We start from the raw sequence: 21,235 nt of genomic DNA, 5'->3' as shown, positions 1-21,235 counted from the left end.
CAACAGAGAGACCCTGTCTCTAAGAAAACAAACACAAAAAGAAAACAGTAGGATGGGCAAAGCTGAAAAATTAATAGCAGCTAAGAAAATTTTTTCCATGTATATTCTGTTCTTGCTCATTTTTAAAATAAAACCTGCATTAGAGATAGTGCTTACAATCTGGGATTTATTTCCACTTCTTACTTCAACTCTAAAATGACACATTTCCAGAGATAAACTCAATCTACTTTTCATCATAAAAAAATCAATCTACATTAGTGATAATCAGAAAAGTTATTATAATTCAAGCAAAACCTTTTACTCCAGGAAGGAGACCAGTGATACTTTAGTTTATAAAGAGAATGTATCTGCCATGAAATGAGAAAAGATAAGTATACATTAACTATCTTGAAAGCAGTTACAGTTTTTAATCCAGTTGCAGAAATTGATGGAATAAATTATCTCAGAATAGCAGGAATGAAATTGTGAATTAATCACTGGAAATGATGGAAAAATACTCAATAAATTCTCAATGTAACAACTAAGAGGAAAATAAAAACATACTGATAGATAATCTCTTCACAAAGGCCTGGTATATATAAAAAAGATGTTTTTTTTCTTAAAAAGAAAATTTAATAATATAATTAGGGGGTATAATTAAGAAGTGCTGGGAAGAAAAAGTGAATGAAAAACAAACATGTAAAAATGAAAAAGTTCTGCTCATAAAATGTGCCCTAGTCGACTCAGAGAGCTATGGCAAGGGTGATTCAAAGAACTTTGTGACTCAAGTTTTGGTTATTAGACTTATTTCACCTACATCTAATTCTATAACTCAACAATACTGAAATAGTAAGTTTCTGATGAGATTTGTCTATAATGTTAAAAAAGATGAATATAATTTAGGGACATTCTAGTAATCCAATAAAACAAGAACATGTGACCCCTTGCCACAAACATTTTACACTTTAACAAAATAGACATTAAGATATGCATTCCCCCTCCACAAAATCTTACCTTAATGACCTTGGACCCAATTTTATATGATCCAGAACTAAGTTTCTGAAGAGCTCGGAATGCATCTTGTCGATGAACCATACAAACATAAGCACAGCCTCTGGGAGGAATCATCTATTGGGGAAAAGAAAAGAGTATAAGAACGGAAATTCATTCTGGCATTTTATAGTTTTCATGAAACAGAACACTGACTAAAGCTCCAATTCAATTTTGAGAGATTACTGAATTGTTTTCCCCTTTCTTCCTTCAGCTGTTTATTGGTACAACTAATGTACAACTAATTACTGTTTTAAAAAAAAAAAACCCAAATTAAAACCTACTTAAGTCTCATTCTAAGCCACAATATATGTGAAATCTTACGTATCACGTGTCACAGTTTTTTGAGTGCAAAATAAAGACTACTAAGAACAAAAAAATGTGTAACTACATACATATAATACCACAAGATTAAAGGAAAATAATACTATATGGCCAAAATATTTGAGGACAAATAATATATGCCTAGTATTATTTCAATTTTTCCAATGTTACATTGAATAATGTGAGGAAGGTTTTTGTTTTAGAGAAGTATCTTATCCTTATAAGATTCTATATCCTTATATAGATTTCCATATATATGAAATCTATAATCTGGAACTGATGATAAAACTAAAACTTTTCAGTTTTTATAAAACTTTATTTTGTTCAAGTGCTCTGAACAAAAGTTTTAACATGAATAGGAAAATAGCCTCACTGTAAAGATAAGAGACTGACTTACAAAGCATTTAACTATTCTATAAACTACCAGATCGTAAAATTATCCTTAATGTATGAATTCAGAAAACTATACATAGCATTTCAGTTTCTTTTTGAGAAACTCAAAAGGTGCTCTATCACTTTATTATTACTCAACACCTAGTAAGTTTTATTTGTCAAAATAAAAACCTCATCAGCCTTGATAACACTTCAAGTTACTGCCTCTTTAACCCAGATCTCTTAAAAGAGACACTTATCTAAACCCTGACATTCTTCTTTATGTCTTGCAATATAGCTCCAACCCCTCACCAACTCACTGAAAATATTCTCTTCAAGCTCACCAATAACCTACTAAATGCCAAATTCAAGGGCCTTTTCTGTCTTCAAACTCCCCACAACTAAGTGAATGGGTTATGAATCTTCCAACAACTTTTCACATCCTAAATTTTACCACTAACCATTCTGTTCAGTTCACAAAATAACTTAGTGCTTATTATTTGTAAATAATAATATGCTCTCAAAAAGTAATACAATAAAAGAGGGGGTAACAGAAACAGATGCTCAAGCCACCATGATACAAGAAATACTACAAATACAAATAAGAAAATCCAAAATGTTACCGGGAAACAGGATCCTTTCAGAACAATGATTCCTGGCTGTGCATCAGAATTACCTGTGGAGCTATAGCACTCTGCTAAGAGTTTAAAGATATTGAGCATGGACATTCCTAATTTTTCAAATGTCAACATATATTTCTGATACGCAGCTAGGGCTGAGAACCAGTAGTTTAAGGGTAGGGTAAAATCAGAAAAAATCTCAGAGAAGTTATATGATGATAGACTCTGAAAGACTGCTATGTTCTGACAGGTCAAATTTAAAATGAAAAAAAGCAAGAAGTCTATAGCACTCTTGTGTAGAAAGGAAAATCTGAAATACCTAAGTTTAAATACTCAACCAATCACCTATTATCTGTGTAACTCAAACAATCAGTTAGTTTCTTTATTGGAAAATAACAATATCTCAATTAAATTAACCAGCTTCTTGTGCGGCTCCAACAAGATCATACATACTTCAAAGTAAAATACAAATGGTTAAACTCAATTCAAATGAAGAACGCTGTTATTATACAGAAAAGTCAAGTTTGGCCATTTAAGGAATATTGGAAATTAAGACTAGAAGGAAAAACTGGGCAATTTTCTGGTAAAAGGTCCAATGGACATCAAAGTGTAACAACAGCAAATGAAATCAGAAGCCTAATGAAATAAAATTCTCCTCAAATAAATGACTATAACATATTTCATTAGTTAATTTTATTTCACTACCTGCAATGTACATAATGGAAGGAGGCAGAAAGCAAATGATTTGTAAATATAAAAACAATTGAAATGGCTAACTAAGGATGTCTGCTGCTCAGGGAAAAGCAACAGGCCTCAGGAAGAATAAAATGCATATTCAAAGAAGCAGATTGGATGGTGCAAAATCAGTGAAAGAATCAAGTTGAAGAGTGAGATTATGCTCAAACTACCTCCAATTCCCCTGGCTATACTGTTTTTCTTGCCTAACATTTGCCTTGTTTTATAAGAATGAGAGGGCAAGAGTGAGAAAAGAAAAAACAGGCAAAGAAGACTGGAATCCCAAGTCCAGTTGTATCTCCACCACTACGTACGTGCTCATTGTGCAGGTGATTAGAAGTCTTTAGGACTTCGTTTCCTTACATATATTTTTTAAAAAAGGAATTAAACTAGATCACAGATAGGGTTTCTGCTAACTCAGACATTTGATGTTTTTAGGAATCAAGTACTACACTGTTATAAAACCTCCAAGAATATTGTTACAATTCCACTTAAAAAGAAAAATTAATTAAGGAGAGAAACAGCACCAAAACAAATATAGAAATGATCCAAGTAAAACAATCTTTGTATAGATGTGCTTTATTAAAGGCAGATACTACAGAGTTAATTAGGAACAGAAATGATCCTTTGTATGAGTGAAAACTCCCTCTTTTTTTATTAACCTTAAATTATTGTTTAAGAATGGATACTTACATTGATGGACTCAATTTGGCCAAACTCTTCAAATAGATTGGTTAAATCTTGCTGTGTTGCCTTCTTGTCCACCTGACCGACCCAGAGAGTAGTACTACATACTGCCAAGACATGAAAGACAAATGACCTAAATCACATATACAAAGTTATTTCTTTCAAAAATAGCTGAGGAAAAAAGCAATACTACCAACAGATTAAATTTAAGACAGTATATTAAAAATACTTGTTAATGGGCACTTGTATCTGTTATGTTTAAAATCAACCAAAATCCTAGGTATTCACTCACGTCTCTGCCAAGTAAACACCTGCATGTCACCTGCTCTCAAGCTTAGCTATACACTTGAACCACTTGTGGATACCAGGGACCCACATTCTAAGAGATGATGAGTGGTGTGTAGTATAAGACAGTGGTCCCCAACCTTTTTCGCACCAGGGACCTGTTTCAAAGAAGACAAATTTTCCACTGACCAGGTGAGGGGATGGTTTCAGGATGATTCAAGTGCATTACATTTATTGTGCAGTCAAACCTCTCTGCTAATGATAATCTTTATTTGCAGCTGCTCCCCAGGGCTAGCATCACCACTTCAGCTCCACCTCAGATCAACAGGCATTAGATTCTCATAAAGAATATGCAACCTAGATTCCCTCGCATGCACATTTTATAGCAGGGTTCATGCTCCTATGAGAATCTAATGGCCCTGCTGATCTGACAGAAGGTGGAGCTTATACGGTGATGCTAGTAATGGAGAGTGGCTATAAATACAGATGAAGCTTCACTTGGTCGCCCCTGGCTGCGTGGCCTGGTTCGTAACAGGTCACGGACCAGTACTGGTCCATGACCTGGGGGTTGGGAACTGCAGGTATAAAAAAAGACTGGGAACTTGGAGTCTTAAAATTCCCTAGGTGATTCCAATATGCAACAAAATTTCAAAACCACTTCTCACCGCAATCTATCTGTGAACCTTTTAAGTGTCTTTCTGTGCTGGAATGATTAAGTGTGTAATAGCATTATGTCTAAAAAAACAATGTGCATACCTTAATTTAAAAATACTTCATTTCTAAAAAATGCTGACACAGAGACAAAAAGTGAGCACATGCTGTTGAAAAAATGGCACCAACAAACTTACTTAAAGCAGGGTTGCCACAAATTTTCAATTTGTTTAAAAAAAAAAAAAAAAAACCAACCAACCCACAGTATCGCAGCACATAATACAGGAAAGCACAATAAAATGAGGTATATCTGTGTTTGCTTGTATGCTTTTTGAATTTTTCTTTTTTTTTTTTACTGTGTGTTTTACCCATGAAAATAAGACAAATTAAAAATCAATACCATAGTCAATAACTCTGTAAATACTGACAACACGACAAGTTAGGTGAAGAACTAAATGAAAGAAATTCCACATAAAAGCCCTACCCTAATATTGGTGAATAAACTGATGAATGTCCTAACGGTAACCATGTGAGAAAGCCCAGTACAGTTTTGTGGTCAGAACTATGACATTGTTTAACAGCCAGCACTAAAATGTTTAAATTTAAGTCTCTCATTCCAAGGTGAAACAGAAATTTCCAGAGCTAGGAATATGAAGTTTATTAAATTAATACTAGTTCTCATAAGCTGATAAGATTCAGACAGGACAGCCAAGGCCTACACAAATTACCAAAACTTCATAAGAAGATGGCTGTCGCCTTTAATTATAGGCCTGGGGTTTCCAAGATGCTCTAACAGTATAAATTACACCAATTATTGACCTATCTCTGTGGCAGAAGACATTTATTTGGAGACCTTCAGAAATTACATAACATGATTAACGTTTAGCTCTTCAGAAGGAATGACAATTTGTTCCATTTTACGTACTTCTTTGTCTGCCTATAATCTCTTAGTTCACCTTAGAAGTCATAACCCACTAACAATCCTCTAGGCAGAATATGACACTAATATTGCTATACTTAACATTCCTACCAAGTGAACCCTCCAGTAGCCTGCTCCTAAAATGAACACCACCATTACCAAAGTTGCTCTAATCACATATATTAACTTGTAAAGGTGGGAAAAGTTTGTAAAACTAGGTATTTCTCCCCTGGTACTGACCCATAAATTTATAATTTGCTTTAAAAATTATAGCAGCGTATATGCTTTGGGTAATAATTATTCCTACAAACCTAGTGGTCATAATTGGTTAGGATACTATGAATAGAAGTCACTGTGTCCATGTTATAGGCCAGACTGCTTTATATATCATCAGTCAAGACATATTTTCTTTTTCTTTTGAGATAAGAATCTTGCTATGTAACCCAGGCTGCAGTAGAATGTGTGATCATAGTTCATACAACCTCAAACCCCTGGGCTCCAGCGATCCTCCTGGATCAGCCTCCATATTAGCTAGGACTATTTGGTGCATGCCACCATGCCCCACTAATTTTTCATTTTTTTGGAGGCATGGGGGTCTCACTATGTTGTTCAGGCTGATCTTGAACTCCTGCCCTCAAAGTGATCCTCTCTGCTCACCCTCCCAAAGTGCTAAGATTACAGGCATGAGTCACCATGCCTGGCCAAGACATATTTTCTAACTTGCATTAAAAACAGAAAAATAAAATCAATTCTCAATAACCTCATCTAACTAGAATCTACTCTTTCTTTTTCTTCTCTTCTCTAGTACATTATAAAACTAAAGACAAAATTACTCATTTACCAAACCACTTTTCAACTTCTTAGTCTGAAAATAAGATTTGGCCGAGAGACTTCGTAGCAGATAACTATTTTGAAAATATTTATTGAAACCAAAACTTTGTAAAAACGTGTTACTTACCACTCAATGTTTTAGATCTAATTGGAGGTAATCCTTTTTTCTGTCGCTCTTTCTCCCTTTCTCTGGCTCTCCTTTCACTTGAGTATGAACGTGATGATTTCCTCTTTCTCTCTCTTGAGCGGGAGCGTGATCGCTTTCTATGTTTACGCTTTCGAGAACCTGACCGTGATCTAGATCTTCGTTTCCTTGGTGATCTACAAAAAAATTTTTATTTTACTTCTAACAACGTTATGTTTGTATCAAATTTGTCACTTCTAAGTGACAGGGAAGAAAAGGTTTGTCTTATATTAATATTTAGGTGCCTCTTAAAAGATTTTATAGTATAATCAAGTATCAAACAGGCCCTTTATTGAATTTCTGTACTGCTTAAGTCTACATTAGCCATCAATGTTTGCTTGAGGTGATTCTGAGTTTGGGTGATTATTAAGGGGAGAATGAGATAACAGAAAGGGCCTCACTTTCAATTTTAAGTGATGAAGATGTTACATTTTTCCAACAAAGCATTAGGCTACTATATAATTCGGCTTAGTAGTTTTCAACTTCTAAAATTTTATGGTGCCTAACTTTATAATAGAAGGTAATACTGAAACACTCTCTTTTTCCTGCCAAACATATATATGCCACTGAGCTCTCCTCAAAATGGTTAATAAGGTGTTGTGAAGACGAATAATGAAGCTTTCAGCACTATATTATAATTGTTTCAGTAAAATAATTCATTGACATTAGGTAGGTTCAGAGAAAGTTGAACTGACAGACTCTCATTTGCAGAGATAAACATAAAGAACTTTGTTAATAAGAACAAGAAATGTCTGAAAATGTCATCAAAGATAATGCCTTTCTTCCAGCATTTATTGTTCAGATTTTCAGGGGTATTCATGTGTAAAAAATAAGGTATAAAAATGTTAAAGACTGATGACTCTAGGTTCATGAAGAAAACCATATATAAGACATGTTTTACAATGGCTTGGTATTATAGTTAACATTTATAAAAACAATTTTTGCAGTTTTATTTTCATTTTTGTTATCATTATGAGACGAAATGGAATACAAGAAATTTACTTTGATTTAACTGTTGTTCAGAGGCAATAATATACTAAACTTGCCAGTGTCATAAAATTATCTAAAATCAAGTAAAATCCAAAATCCTAGTCTCATGACATGGCTGCCACTCTTATGTATCTCACTCAAATAAATGACTACAGACAGATCCAATTAAAAACAGAACAAAGATTATCATCTGTTTTTAAAATTCTGAATTATCTTTTTTCTGAGACTATAAAAAAAGATGTCAGCCCAAGAAAAATATTTCCTTTAATCATGATGCAATGAAATAAAGCCAACATTTTAAAAGTTTACACACAGCTATAGTTAAATATTATTGCAGAACCTTGAACGAGATCGTGAATGTGTTCTTGATCTTGAGCGAACTGCCACTTTCTTAGTTTCTTGTTCAAAGATCTCCTCTTCCACTGCATCTTGCCCTTCATCTATATCCATATCCTTGAAAGTCAAAAGAACAGCAAACAAAAAGGCTGATTGAGATTCAGTTACGTATCGATAATTTTGCCTTTAAAAATAGTCACAATAGGCCGGGCGCGGTGGCTCACGCCTGTAATCCTAGCACTTTGGGAGGCCGAGGTGGGCGGATCATTTGAGCTCAGGAGTTCGAGACCAGCCTGAGCAAGAGCGAGACCCCATCTCTACTAAAAATAGAAAGAAATTATATGGACAGCTAAAAATATATATAGAAAAAATTAGCCGGGCATGGTGGTGCATGCCTGTAGTCCCAGCTACTCGGGAGGCTGAGGCAGGAGGATCGCTTGAGCTCAGGAGTTTGAGGTTGCTGTGAGCTAGGCTGATGCCACGACACTCACTCTAGCCTGGGCAACAGAGTGAGACTCTGTCTCAAAAAAAAAAAAAAAAAAATAGTCACAATATTTGCATTAATGCCCAAATTTATAAGTAAAACAGAAGTGGATCTTAAGTGTGGGGAAATATACATTCAGGACATTGCCATTACACAATATTTTACACGTTTTCTTTAACTAATTTTAGACATTTAAGACCCAGAAAAGCATTTACTTTTACCTGTTGCTGAATGTCTATGGAATCATCCAAATTGACCTCAGGTTCAAGAAAATGCTGTTGACTGCTCCCTTGTGATGGTGAAGCTGAATGCTCTGACCCAAATGTTCCTTCTTGACTATCCTGAGGAGTGGCCTATTGAGAACATTACAAGCACACAAACATTGGGAGATAATTTTATTCTGAATGGAAATTTAAACACAGCAAGCATTACAATTACATGTTTAAAAAGGAACCCCATACATAAAGAAATTTCATGTTAAATCACTTATAAAGTAATCAATCTAAAGTTCTATATAAATCAAGGTTTACCTAAATGCAGGAAACAGCTCCATAAAAGGGGGGGACTATAATATTAGAATAGTATGATCAACTAGGTCTTCAAAAAAATTTAATTGTGGAAAATATAAACTACAGAGGATTAATAAAGCGATTATATCATGAATGTACATAATGGTATAAGTTAAAAGAATCTACAATTTCATTGACAATTAGCACTAATAAAGATGTTACAAAAGTACAATAAAGTATTTTATATAAAAAAATTATAGTCACATATCACATGTATAAAAAGGCAAAACAAAGCTCAAATGCCAGTATCAAAATCATTGAGCTAGCAAAGCCATTATCAACTTGGATGTTCCTCAATATCCTTCAAGAGGAATTCACAAAATAATAGGAAGTACTTTAAGATATGTAAAACATTTCAAAAATTCCAATACAAGTTAGGCAATGAAGCCTAATTATAGGAACATTTAAAATTTGAACACACCCTCCCCAAAAGAGAATTATAGTAACTTGATAATAGTTACAATGCTTACTTCATGCTAATCAGTATGAACCTGATTAGCAATTATATATACAGTTGACCCTCGCTATCTGTGGGGTATTGCTTCCAGAACACCCGCAAGGATACCCAAATCCAGATGCTCAAGTCCCTTATATAAAATGGCACAGTATTTGCATATAACCTATGCACATCCTCCCATATACCATAAATCATCTCTAGGTTACTGAAAATAGCTAATACGATGCCTATACATCATTTCATTCACGTGGATTAGTACAGAGGGCTGACTATATTACAGTTTTAACTGAAAAATCAGAAAACATTATGAAAAAAATGACTTGGTAGATAAAATCTCCTAAAACATGATCTTGCAGGTGAGTAGTAATCCTAGGACTCTGGGAGGCCAAGGCAGAAGGATTACTTGAGGTCAGGAGTTGAAGACCAGCATGAGCAAGAGCAAGACCCATCTCTACAAAAAACAGAAAAATTAGCCTGTGTTATGACGTGTGACTGTAGTTCCAGCAACACAGGAGGCTGAGGCAGGAGGATCACTTGAGCCTAGGAGGGTGAGGTTGCAGTGAGCTATGATGATGCCACTGTAGTCTATCCCAGGCAACAGCAGAGTGAGACCCTGTCTTCCCCCACCCCCAAAAAAGTCTTATTTTCCTATACTTTGAAACATTTTGGTATTTCATCATCCCAGGAATTTATTTTATTATTGCTCATCATTACTTATCAATTATTCCCCAGTTATGTAAAGGAAAAAAACTAAAATAAGAAAAAATAATGAAATTGTTGAGAAGGATAATTCTACAGTGAAATAATTTGGTTTTAATGCATTACCAAAAATACTGCATTATATTGTCAGCATTCAGGTTTAACGCATTACCAAGTACACTGCATTATATTTCAAGAAAAATATTAGAGGTATCATCTTTATAGTTTGCTTTCTTAGCTCTCCTTGAACATGGTTGAATATTCAGATTTTTTTATTTTCTGCCAATAATGGCAAAGAGAAGAACACTGACAGAAGAATATATTTCATAATGATTAGAAAAAGCAGAAGATAAATGCAAAGAAACAGCAGCATTCCAAACTCTAATGATAATGGTGAAAATTTAACATACAAGCGAAATATCAGACCTTGAGTCTTCACATGACCATACCACCCTTTGGGGCATGTATTTCTCAAAACTCATAAAACTGTTAAGTAAAAAATATATCTAAGGACAAAAAGTAAGAAAGGAAATACACTATTCTCATCCAATTAGCCAATCAATAGAAAGGACTTCATCTTACAGTATTTTGCAGTAAGAACCTAGAATGTTCCATGTTGCTATAAGAGCATGTGACATTTAAATTTCATTGGCACAAAAAGGTTTGCTAAATTTAAATTATATTGAAATTCCTAATAAAATTTTTTTCCTCCATCCCTTTAGTGCTCACTTCTGTAAATTATTTGTCAGATGACTTAAAAATAAAAAAAAATTAAAAAAAAAAAAAAGGGTCCACTGGACTCCGGTGGTAAATTACTATTTTTTCTGGTATACATCCCTAGTATACATTCCAACATACATTATACTCTAATTTCTTCAATGATATCTTCATGCAAAATATCAATAAAAATATTGAAAAAAATAAAAGACAAGGGTAACAGCAGCTAGCAGAGACTTCTTTCAAGGTTGGCATTAACACTCATTATGTGTCACATTTTGCTCAGTTATAAATCCACTTTTCTCTTTTTCTGTCTGTAGAAGTGACAGAAAAGACTGTCAAAGGCTTTACTGAAATCTGCATATGCTATGCCTACAGCAATTTCCTGACTTATGAGTCTAATAACGCTACAATTTTAGTATCCTGAAATGCAATTTATCTGTGCCTATACACAACTATTTATTTATAACAACTTAGGGACAGATCACTGATCTTAGACGTCATCATGTTGAGTTTTATTCTTCCCATTGTATTCTCCTGTATAAAAAATTTCTGAAGAAAAATAAGTTACATATTTCTGATATCCCACTGATAGCTCTTCATAATTAATGGGCTAGATCATCTTTAATTTTTTTATTCTTAACATTCTTTTAAAACCCTCTTTTATTAGTCTTAACCATTTTTATCAACATTTCATTCTGAGCTATAGCTCTCCTAGTATCTTTTGAATATCCTAATATTACAATTAGCAAAATCATGAACTCCAACTTACTACTCTAGATACAATAATAGAAATTATTCCTCACATGATTTCTAGCCCCTTCACAATTCCAGCAATTTTTCTCTAGAAAAGTGCTCCGGTTTTCAATGGTTTTCTACTTTTATGCAGACTAGACCTCAATACACTTCAGGTGTGGTTAGACCTGCAACGAACGAGTAGGGTGGTACTACCAATCCTATTCCTTTAGCTAAGACACTATGATAACTTTTAGGCAGTCATACTGAGTTTACTGGTATACAAAAATGCATCATTTTCTACATATTTCACCCTATTTTAAGTACATTAATGCAATCGGTTTGGTAGAGCCACTTACACAATTTATTAATTTTAACTGTTACCCTGGTTAACATACTTTCCTTTCTAAATCTGCCATAGGCTTTATACTGTCCACCTTAGGCATTAGGAAACAGTTCTAGCTTCATTCTTCACCACTCTCTTTTCTTCATCAGACTCATTTTTGAACAACGAAGCTTTTGAAAACTTCCACTCCTTTTCAAAGAAATCTTATTACTGTAAGTTGGGAAATTTTGGAATATATAGAGTTCTCTTTTTGGGGGAGTAGGTGAGATTCTTAAGACAGACTTGCTGTCTCTCTAATTTCCAGTAACTTTCACTTCAATAACACGGTGTTAATTACAAGCTCGTCAAGAGTATTACACCTCGATTTTACTGCTTATGCTAAACCTTCTGAAATGAAACTATGACTAAGGCAATTCAAAAAGTGTCACATTTATAGCTGAAAAAATCTTTTAATAAACTCTTTCATCACTACTACTTGCCTCTATAATAGTTCTGTGATTTTGTATTATTATGTCATTGATAACTTGTTCCTTTTCTTTGAGTGACAACTTGTGTTTTTCTTTAAAAACCATCCAAATGTTCTTCATTGTGTTCTATCTTCAACTTCCTGGATTCTCAGGCAGATACATTTGCTTGACATAAAATACTTACCCTCCTCTGACCACTTCTATCAGAATTATTTCCTCAAAACAAGGTATGAAATTCCATTCTCATAATTCTAGGCATGAGTTCCAACCCAGAAAATATCATGAATATCTGCTTTATATTTGCTATTTGCATTAAGAGGTCAAGTTCAAACCCTAGCAGTGTCTCAAGTCTGCTATTCCTTCCATCTGAAGTAATTGTTCCCTACTCTATGCTCCCATAGTCCTTCACTTATGTACCCCTTATTATAGAACTAAACAATTCTGCAATGTGTTCATACAGATGTATGTGTTCCATTAAAGAAAAAGTTACCTAAGGCCAGAACCTCAATTAACCTCTTTTCTACTCATCTTTGTATGTATCATTTGCATTGCTCTTACTTAAAAAATATCTGTGGTATTAAATTGGTTAATGACAATTTTTTTTTAAATCTAAAGCAGAATTATGTGGAGGGGAGGGGAGGTCCTAACACTCTTATTCTAAACAGTTCACATTTACAAGTATTTCTCGTATATAGCAGAAACAGACTTTATAATGGATATAATCCTACCTCTACAACTTGACACATTTTATCCATTCTAAGGTGCAATATTTTGTCACACTTAATCATCTCTGAAATTTATAAGATTCTTACAACTAAAAGGGATGTTGTACTTTAGTTAGAAGTATTTTAAATTGCTTAGCAATACATAAAATAACAGCATGTCTTAAGACAGATCATATACATTAGCTGTATACTTCTGCATTAGATATTAAATTTCACCAAGCTTCCACTACCTCTGGAGTAAAATGGGAGCCATAATGCCTATCTCATGAGGATTAAATGTAATCACACCTATTAATTATATGCCTGATAAAGTTCCTATCATATCATAAGAGCAATTAAGTTTTTAAAATTAAAGATTGCAATCTATTTTGTCATCATTCCATTACCACCAATAACATAACCATCCTTATCTTGCTTGATAGGGAACAGAGTAGAGAGAAAAACACATGAAGCTCTAAGGTGGTTCTAAAACCCTACCTCTGTCTTCTAATCTCTACTTATAGTATACGGAAATTAATTTCTACACTGTGCATTCTTAAGTTGCCAGACTCATTTTGATTACAGGAGAGAATATAAAGGTCCTGAAAAGACTGATCTTATTAGTAAGAAATAATGGAAATATCACCACATTTATACTTGAGATAGAAATAAAGTAGTTGGTAAAAGCTACACAGGTTAAGAAAATACTCATCTGTTAAGAACAAAGAAAAAAATAAACCACTCCACAGAAATGCCATTTACAGAATATAGATAGCAATAACTCTAACGACCACAAGATGGGGTTATAAACCTTTTGAGGCTGTTGTTCCAAGAGCTGCTGTCTGAGATGTTCAAGGTTTTGCTGTTGTAGTTGTTCTGCTATCTGATGAAAAATGGAATTGTTCACAGATTCTGAAACGTGAGAACTAAAAGAAAAAAAAAAGTGGGAATATATTTTAAAACCTACTAAAGATAATATGAAAATAAATTGAGTATTCAAAGAAAAGAAAAAATACCAATTCAATAAAACATACTCTACTACGTTTGGTTTTGAAATTTTAAAACCAAAAGTGGAACATTTAACATTAATACATTAAAAGAGAAATATATGCTTCAATAGTATTTCAATAGATGGATAACATGTTAGAGATGCTCTGCTGAAGACCTAGTATTACTGTCTCATGCTATTAAATACACATAAATTAGTGCTTTGCATTAGCGCATTTTAAGAATATCTCAGTACAACACATAAAAAGTTTAAAGTATTTAAAATTGTCACTTTAGCTCCTTCTCTAGCTTTGAGCAATGAGAAAAATGGTCTACCACTTTACAATTATAATTGACCATATACTTTATAAAACTAATATGCTTCCTTTAGAAAAGCATATACATTAGGTATATTAACAGAAATAGACAGTATTTAGGTAAGAGGAAATAATTGAACTATACTCTGGGAAATTCACACCTGGAATACACCTGGAATTCTGGGTGCCACAAGGTAAGACATGAACAAAAAAGAGGGCATCCCAAAATGGGCAAGCAGGATGGTGAGAAGTCTTGAAACAGTTGGAAAAAAGTTTACTTCATCTGGAGCAAATAAACCTAAGGGGAAGAATGATACCTATCTTCAAATATTGAAAAGCTATGTCTCCAAAGATAATGGAATAACTCTGTTTCCTTGCTTCAGAAAGTGAAACTTGAATCAATGTGTAGAAAATAAAGGAAATGGAATTCAATTCAACAAAAGAATACATAATAATAACAATTACTTAGCAGCTCATCACAGAAAGATAAACAACCCTATTAGGACTGTTAAAAGAGATTCTTACATTGTTTAGGACACCTGCATGATCTCATAGGGTTCTTCCAACTTTATAATTCATAATTAAACTACTAGTTTTTAATTTTGTCAGGGAGAATCATTTTACCAAAATGATATATTTGTATTTAATATATTCTATATGTTTTTATATATTACCCCAAATATATAAAATAATCACTGTTTGAAACAAGAGTGCCAGACACTTTCACCATTCATTCTCCCTCTTCCAATACCTCCACCGCACCCCTCCCCCCAACATCCTTCTCCTACTGGTCCTTTCACATACCCTCACAGAATCTAAGGCTCTGCAGAATTGTTTAGGGGGCAAAAAAAAAAAAATCACTGATTTAAATAAAAGCATATAACCCATTTTAAAAAACAAAATCCCTATAAACCCAATTCTTACTTCTGATTAGGTTGACATGTTCCCAGAATTTGGTAACTTCACAGAAGTGGCCTTTGGCACTAGAAGCAAGTTTTGATCCTAGTACCCCAAACACTCTTACAATTGAATTAAATAACTTAAAGCCTAATAGAGATATAGAAAATATCACCACAAGATTTACCAATATTTATCAATTTTTCCTATAAGGAACTTGATATACCCCAACTATTTGCAAAGATCTGAGAAGGAGTCCAAATAATATAGGCACGGCAATAAGACAACATCTCCAGCACCTTGCTATCATGTTAGAGCTCAAAAATTTGAAATAATAACCCCAGCTTATTCAAAGTGTACTCAGTAATTCACATGGCAACATTCCTCCCAATACTTACAAAAATAACCAAGAAAACTATGGCTATAAAGAAAACGTAATTCTTACAGTTGAGAAGTTGGAATTTCCTTTTTCGGTTCTTCACTATGCTCAGAATCTTCCCCAAAATCAAACCTATCCATCAACTTCTGGGGGGAAGTGGAAACAAAGAGACAAATCAAGAAGTACTTCACACAAATGTAAGCTACAAATGCTACTTTAAATGTCAGTAATGTCCCATTAATTTACCTCTATCATTTAATATATAAATTTTTTGTATCATTTTATATTGTACTATTACAGAGTAAAGCATCTTATGAGTGGATCTTTACTTTTCTTTAAAGTACTTTGACATATTACCTCATGTAACAAAACAAATTACAATATATACACAGGATAAACACTAACATTCTAATTTTACGGAAGACAAGACTAAGGATTAAAATAATTAACTGGCTTTCCCATGGTAATACAACTTGATAAAACATCTAAGACCATAATCAATAGATCTATTTCTAGTATGGTTCTCATTTTGGAATGTTCCAATATTCTTTTGAATGCTCAATTTAAAGGCTTTTTATGTGGTCTAGCTATTTAGAGTTAGGCTAAATTAGACTTGGAATCTGCTAGCATTTAAAAAAGTCTAATAATCTAGTATTAATAAATCAATATTTATTTTCTTATAAAAATCACAGTGGTATAAATAAAAAAATATGGATACCACTTCCAAGTACTGTGATATTTCCATAATTAAGAAGCATACTTAAGATATCATACAATAAATTACACATGAAAGATTTTAAATTTTAAAAACACTACCTTTTATACTTAGGCTTCAACTTATCATATTATAGCATAGTGACAAGTTGTGGAGAAGTTTTCCTTTGAACTTTCACATATGGAACAGTTTTAATTTTAGCAGGATAAAATTATAGAATATAGAATATCACAATTAATAAAACTGTGGCATTCATGAAAGAAATTAGACAAGTTCAAAAAATAATCACTTACCTCAACAGAGACTACAAGATTTTACTGACCATTTAGCATTAACCAAAAGAAAATATCTTAAATGTTTCAAGAGGAATTTTAAAATTATTTGATTTCTTCAGAAGTTTGAATGTTTTGTAAAATTTAGAATGTCTTCCACGGTACAGTGGATATTAAGACAGTCTATGACAAAATGTATTTATAGAATTAGAATGCACATGGGAGTACATACAATTTAACAATTCATATAGAACACATTTGATATTTAATTTCTACCTTGTTAAAAGAGACTCCCTGTTCTAAGGGAGTAAGAGTGTTGGCTGCTGCAGCTGCAGCTGTAAGTTGTGCTGTAAGAGCCTGCAACTGGACAACAAGACCGGCATCCAGGGCCTGTAGAATGGAAGGCTGGGGCTTCTGCTGTTGTATCTGTAAAGTTTGTATTAACTGCTGGAGCTGGAGAAGAAAAAAAGTTATTACAATACAGGTGTTGGGTTTTATTTATAAGAGTGCCCACGTAAAACTTTTATTCAATAAAATTAATCATTCTACACATTCTTAGGAGATGAAGAAAAAAACATGCTAACTCCAAACAACAGTTAAATTTTTAAAAAAGTTTTTTTGTGCACCAGATATTAACAGTCCTTATTAAGTCTGTATTGCTTTAGGAAAGTCAGTGAACTTAAAACAAAAGAAAGTGGTCATATGACATACAGGTAAAGAACCTACTTTTTCACTAAACTTCTTATCCCTGCTTCAATTAACTCCTTAAACTCTGAAAAGGAACAAGCACTGAAAACAGAAACATCTGTTGCTATCATTCAAATTTATCATCTCAGAACACACTTCCTGAAAGGTGAAGAACAATTAAGAAATTTGTTTCTTAGAGTCTGATATGAAAGAAACGAGTTATTAATGATGAATTGTGTCATCTAGAGTTGAAAGCAACCTATGTTCCCACTATGTACCCACCCCTGTTAAAAAAAGATACATAACAGTAAGATCTTAAGAGATTCCATAGATTTAAAAACCCTACATACATCCCAGAAATAACTGATAATCAATCAAGTTCTAAACCTAAATTAAATGCAAAATTTATCAGTTTAGGAGAGAAAAATAAAAACAGCAAAGCTACTGATAACCAAAATATCTGTACTTTTTAAGTAAAGTTCAACTTCCAGTAGAAGGCACAAACACCATGCAAGACAGTAAAAAAAAAAAAAAAAAAATTGTGTCTAACTAAAATAGGAACATTAGGAAACAAACTAGAGTCATCTATCAACTAAACATTTTCCACAAAACCACTAATATGACAGCAAAAAAAAAATATAAAACTATATGTTAGGTAAGTTACTGCACTCAGGAAGCTCCAGAACGATTAAGACCACAAATAAACACAGGACACCATGAATTCTCTAAATCACTGTGAGGAAGGAAGGAAAGGAGGGAGGGAGGGAAAGAGTAAGGAAGGGAGAGAGAGAACAAGGTAGGTGGGGAGACAAGGAGGGAGAGAGGATGGGAGGGAAGGAAAGAAATGCTGTATTTCTCCTTTACACATTTAACTGCTCCTTTTGACATCTGCATTCAGTTTTCCACTGTCTCAAAAATGTAGACTAGATTCAATCTAAGACTATACATTGAATTGATTTCTGTATTTTTAAAAGTCTAGAATGGTCTCATATTTTTGAGACCATCTTTTCAGAGAGTACACAACCTGACTATTTTTTACAGTCATTACTTCCTTTCCAAAATCATTACAAAAAAAAAAAAAAAAAAGATATTCCGTCTCTAGATTTCTCTCTTCTCCAATTTATTTAATGTTCAGCTCATGACTTCAACATAAAAATCTCTGGCAATTCTCCATTGCTCAGCAAATGAACCCTGTATCTCTCAGCCCAACATTTACAGTGCAACCAAGGTCTCATTTAAATCTGCCATTTCAACTTTGTTATTAATAACTTACATTGATTATCTTTTCCTCCAGATAACTCCAAAACATCTTTTTTATATCCAACACTGCCACGCTTTGTACATCATTCATTCATTCCACAAAAATATATTCTACTATATAACACCTACTAGAACCTAGACACTAGAAATACAGCAGTGAAGAAAACAGACAAAAATCCTTGTCCTTGTACAGCATCTATTCCAGCAGGAAGAGATAGAGAAAAAACAAATAAGTAAATTATGTAACAGAACAGAAGGTAGTTAAGTGCTAAGGAAGGAAATAAGGCAGGTGAGAAAGGAAGGGAGTATACAGAGGATAAAAGATAGAGTATACAATTTTAAATAGCAGTCACTGAAGGCCTCATTAAGGTGCTATTTAAACAAAGACTTACAGGAGGTTGAAACCGTATGAATATGTAGGAAAAGCGGGTTTTCAGTATAGAAAACATCAAGTGCAAAGATTTCGGGCAGGATTATAAGCAGTATGTGTAAGGAACAGCAAAAAGGCCAGTGTGGCTGGAGTGGAAAAGGTCCCAGGGGAAAGAGTTGAGGAAGTGAAGCAAATGATAATATAAACTGCACAGGGTGATGGGCAACATGAGCAAAGAAAATACTTATCATTAGCTTAGAAAAAAATCTTTGATCAGTGATAGAAAATGTTGAGAAGGGAACAACGGGTCAAACTGAGAGCATACAAGACCTAGTGATGTGATTGTTAAGAATTGGGCTTTCACTGCGTGAGATAGGGAGCCATTGAAGGAATTTGAGCAGAGGAGCTACATGAGTGACTGTGTATTAAAAGGGTCACTCTGCCGGGGGCAATACGAACAGACTGTAGTGGAACAAGTGTGGAAGTCCCATTAAGAGGCTACTGCAATAAAACAGGTGAAAGCTGGGCATGGTGGCTCACAATCACGCCTTTAATTCCAGCACTTTGGGAAGCCACGGTGGGAGGATCACTTGAGGCCAGGAATTTGAGGTTTCAGGGAGGAGTGATCACGCCCACTGCACTCCAGCCTGGAAGACAGAGAGAGACCCTGTCTCTAAAAAACAAACAAAAAAACAACAAAGAAACACGTGAGAAATGATGGTGGCTCAACCCTAGGAACTAGAGATAAAGGTGATAAGCAGTGGTTAGATTAAGAACATGTTCTGAAGGTAGAGGATTTCTTAAGAGATTGGATGTGAAGAATGAAACAAAGAAAGAAATCAAGGATGACTCTAAGCTGTTGAGTCTGAGCAACTAGAAAAACAGCATTTCCATTAAATGAGATGAAGATGCAGGTAGAACAGGTTTTATTTGAAAGATTAAGAATTCATCTTTTACTCTCAATAGTCTTCTGTCTACACAGCTCATCCTTAGCATGTCTTTCTTACCTATCCTTTAAAAAAATTAAATATCATCTGTACAACAGAATTTTCCCTGAACCAATTATCTTTACTTCTGAATTTTCAAAGCCCCTTTACTACTCCCATGATTTTTTTTTTTTTTTCCCTATAGCAGACACGGTCTTGCTCTGTTGCCCAGGCTGGAGTGCAGTGGCTCAATCATAGCTCACTGCAGCCTCAAACTCCTGGACTTGAGTGATCCTCCTAACTTAACCTCACAAGAAACTAGGACTACAAGTGCATGTGCTTGCCATGCCCAGCTGATGTTTAAATTTTTTGTAGAGACAGAGTCTATGTTGCCCAGGCTGGTCTCAAACTCCTGGCCTCAAGCGATCCTCCCACCTCAGCCTCCCAAAGTGCTGGGATTACAAGGCATGAGCCACCACGCCTGGCCCTCCCATGATTCTTATAAAGTTTTAATTTAGATTACATTTATGCATTCCAATAAACATTTCCTATTAAACTCTAGGTTTCCAGAGGCCAGAGGATATTTTTTCTTTATCTTGTATACCCCAGCAAAAAGTACAGTGTCTCAAAAATTGCAAGTCACAGTAAATGCTTATTGAAGGTTCAATGAAAAACAAGTACCAATGAAGTGACACAATACCACTGGACTTCAGAGACCAAACAAGCACTAAAATAGTTTAATTTGATTTGAATAGTGAAGAAAGGGTGAGACGTAAAGCAACTGGAAAAGCAGATAATAAACGTAAAAGGGAGAGCAACATGAGCAAAGAAAATATTTACATTAGAGAAATCTAAGAATCTGTGTAATATAAACAATAAAAAAAGTTGCAAAAAAATAATAGGCTATGCTGAGAATAACTTTAAATGCCAGAAAGTTGGATTTTATTCTATGTATAACATGCAATTACTGCATGCTTCTAAGTAGATAATATATATAAGACCATTTTTAAAGATTAATCTTTCAGCGAAATAAAATGATGGGTTAAAAACGGAAAAGACGCAAAGAGACCAAAGGCTATTTAGATTATAACATCAACTGTCCAAAAATGAAGGTGAAGGAGGACTAGGGTAGTAACAGAAAGAAATAAAAAGAAAGCAAAAACTCTAGTACACATAAATCTAAAAAGAGCAAAAACACAACGTACATCAGATGTGCATGCCAAAGTTAAATTTTTAAGAAATTGTGTACAATATGAAAAAGTAACAAAATCGATGGTTTTTAAT

General features: G+C 33.9%; 1 protein-coding gene across 1 annotated transcript in view; it reads right to left on the bottom strand.

The window, feature by feature from the left end:
• The window catches only part of LOC138395858 (rho guanine nucleotide exchange factor TIAM2-like), a 415,009-nt gene that overhangs the window by 338,302 nt on the left and 55,472 nt on the right, over nt 1-21,235 (bottom strand). The window contains 8 exon segments of the mRNA XM_069488873.1: nt 994-1,107; nt 3,774-3,874; nt 6,581-6,774; nt 7,968-8,080; nt 8,669-8,800; nt 13,953-14,067; nt 15,788-15,867; nt 16,985-17,161. Coding sequence (XP_069344974.1) covers nt 994-1,107; nt 3,774-3,874; nt 6,581-6,774; nt 7,968-8,080; nt 8,669-8,800; nt 13,953-14,067; nt 15,788-15,867; nt 16,985-17,161 — 1,026 coding nt within the window.

Source organism: Eulemur rufifrons, chromosome 15, assembly GCF_041146395.1.
Source record: "Eulemur rufifrons isolate Redbay chromosome 15, OSU_ERuf_1, whole genome shotgun sequence".
Classification (NCBI taxonomy): Eukaryota; Metazoa; Chordata; class Mammalia; order Primates; family Lemuridae; genus Eulemur; species Eulemur rufifrons.
Note: the sequence above shows the minus strand (reverse complement) of the source record. Positions and strands in the feature narration are given on the sequence as shown.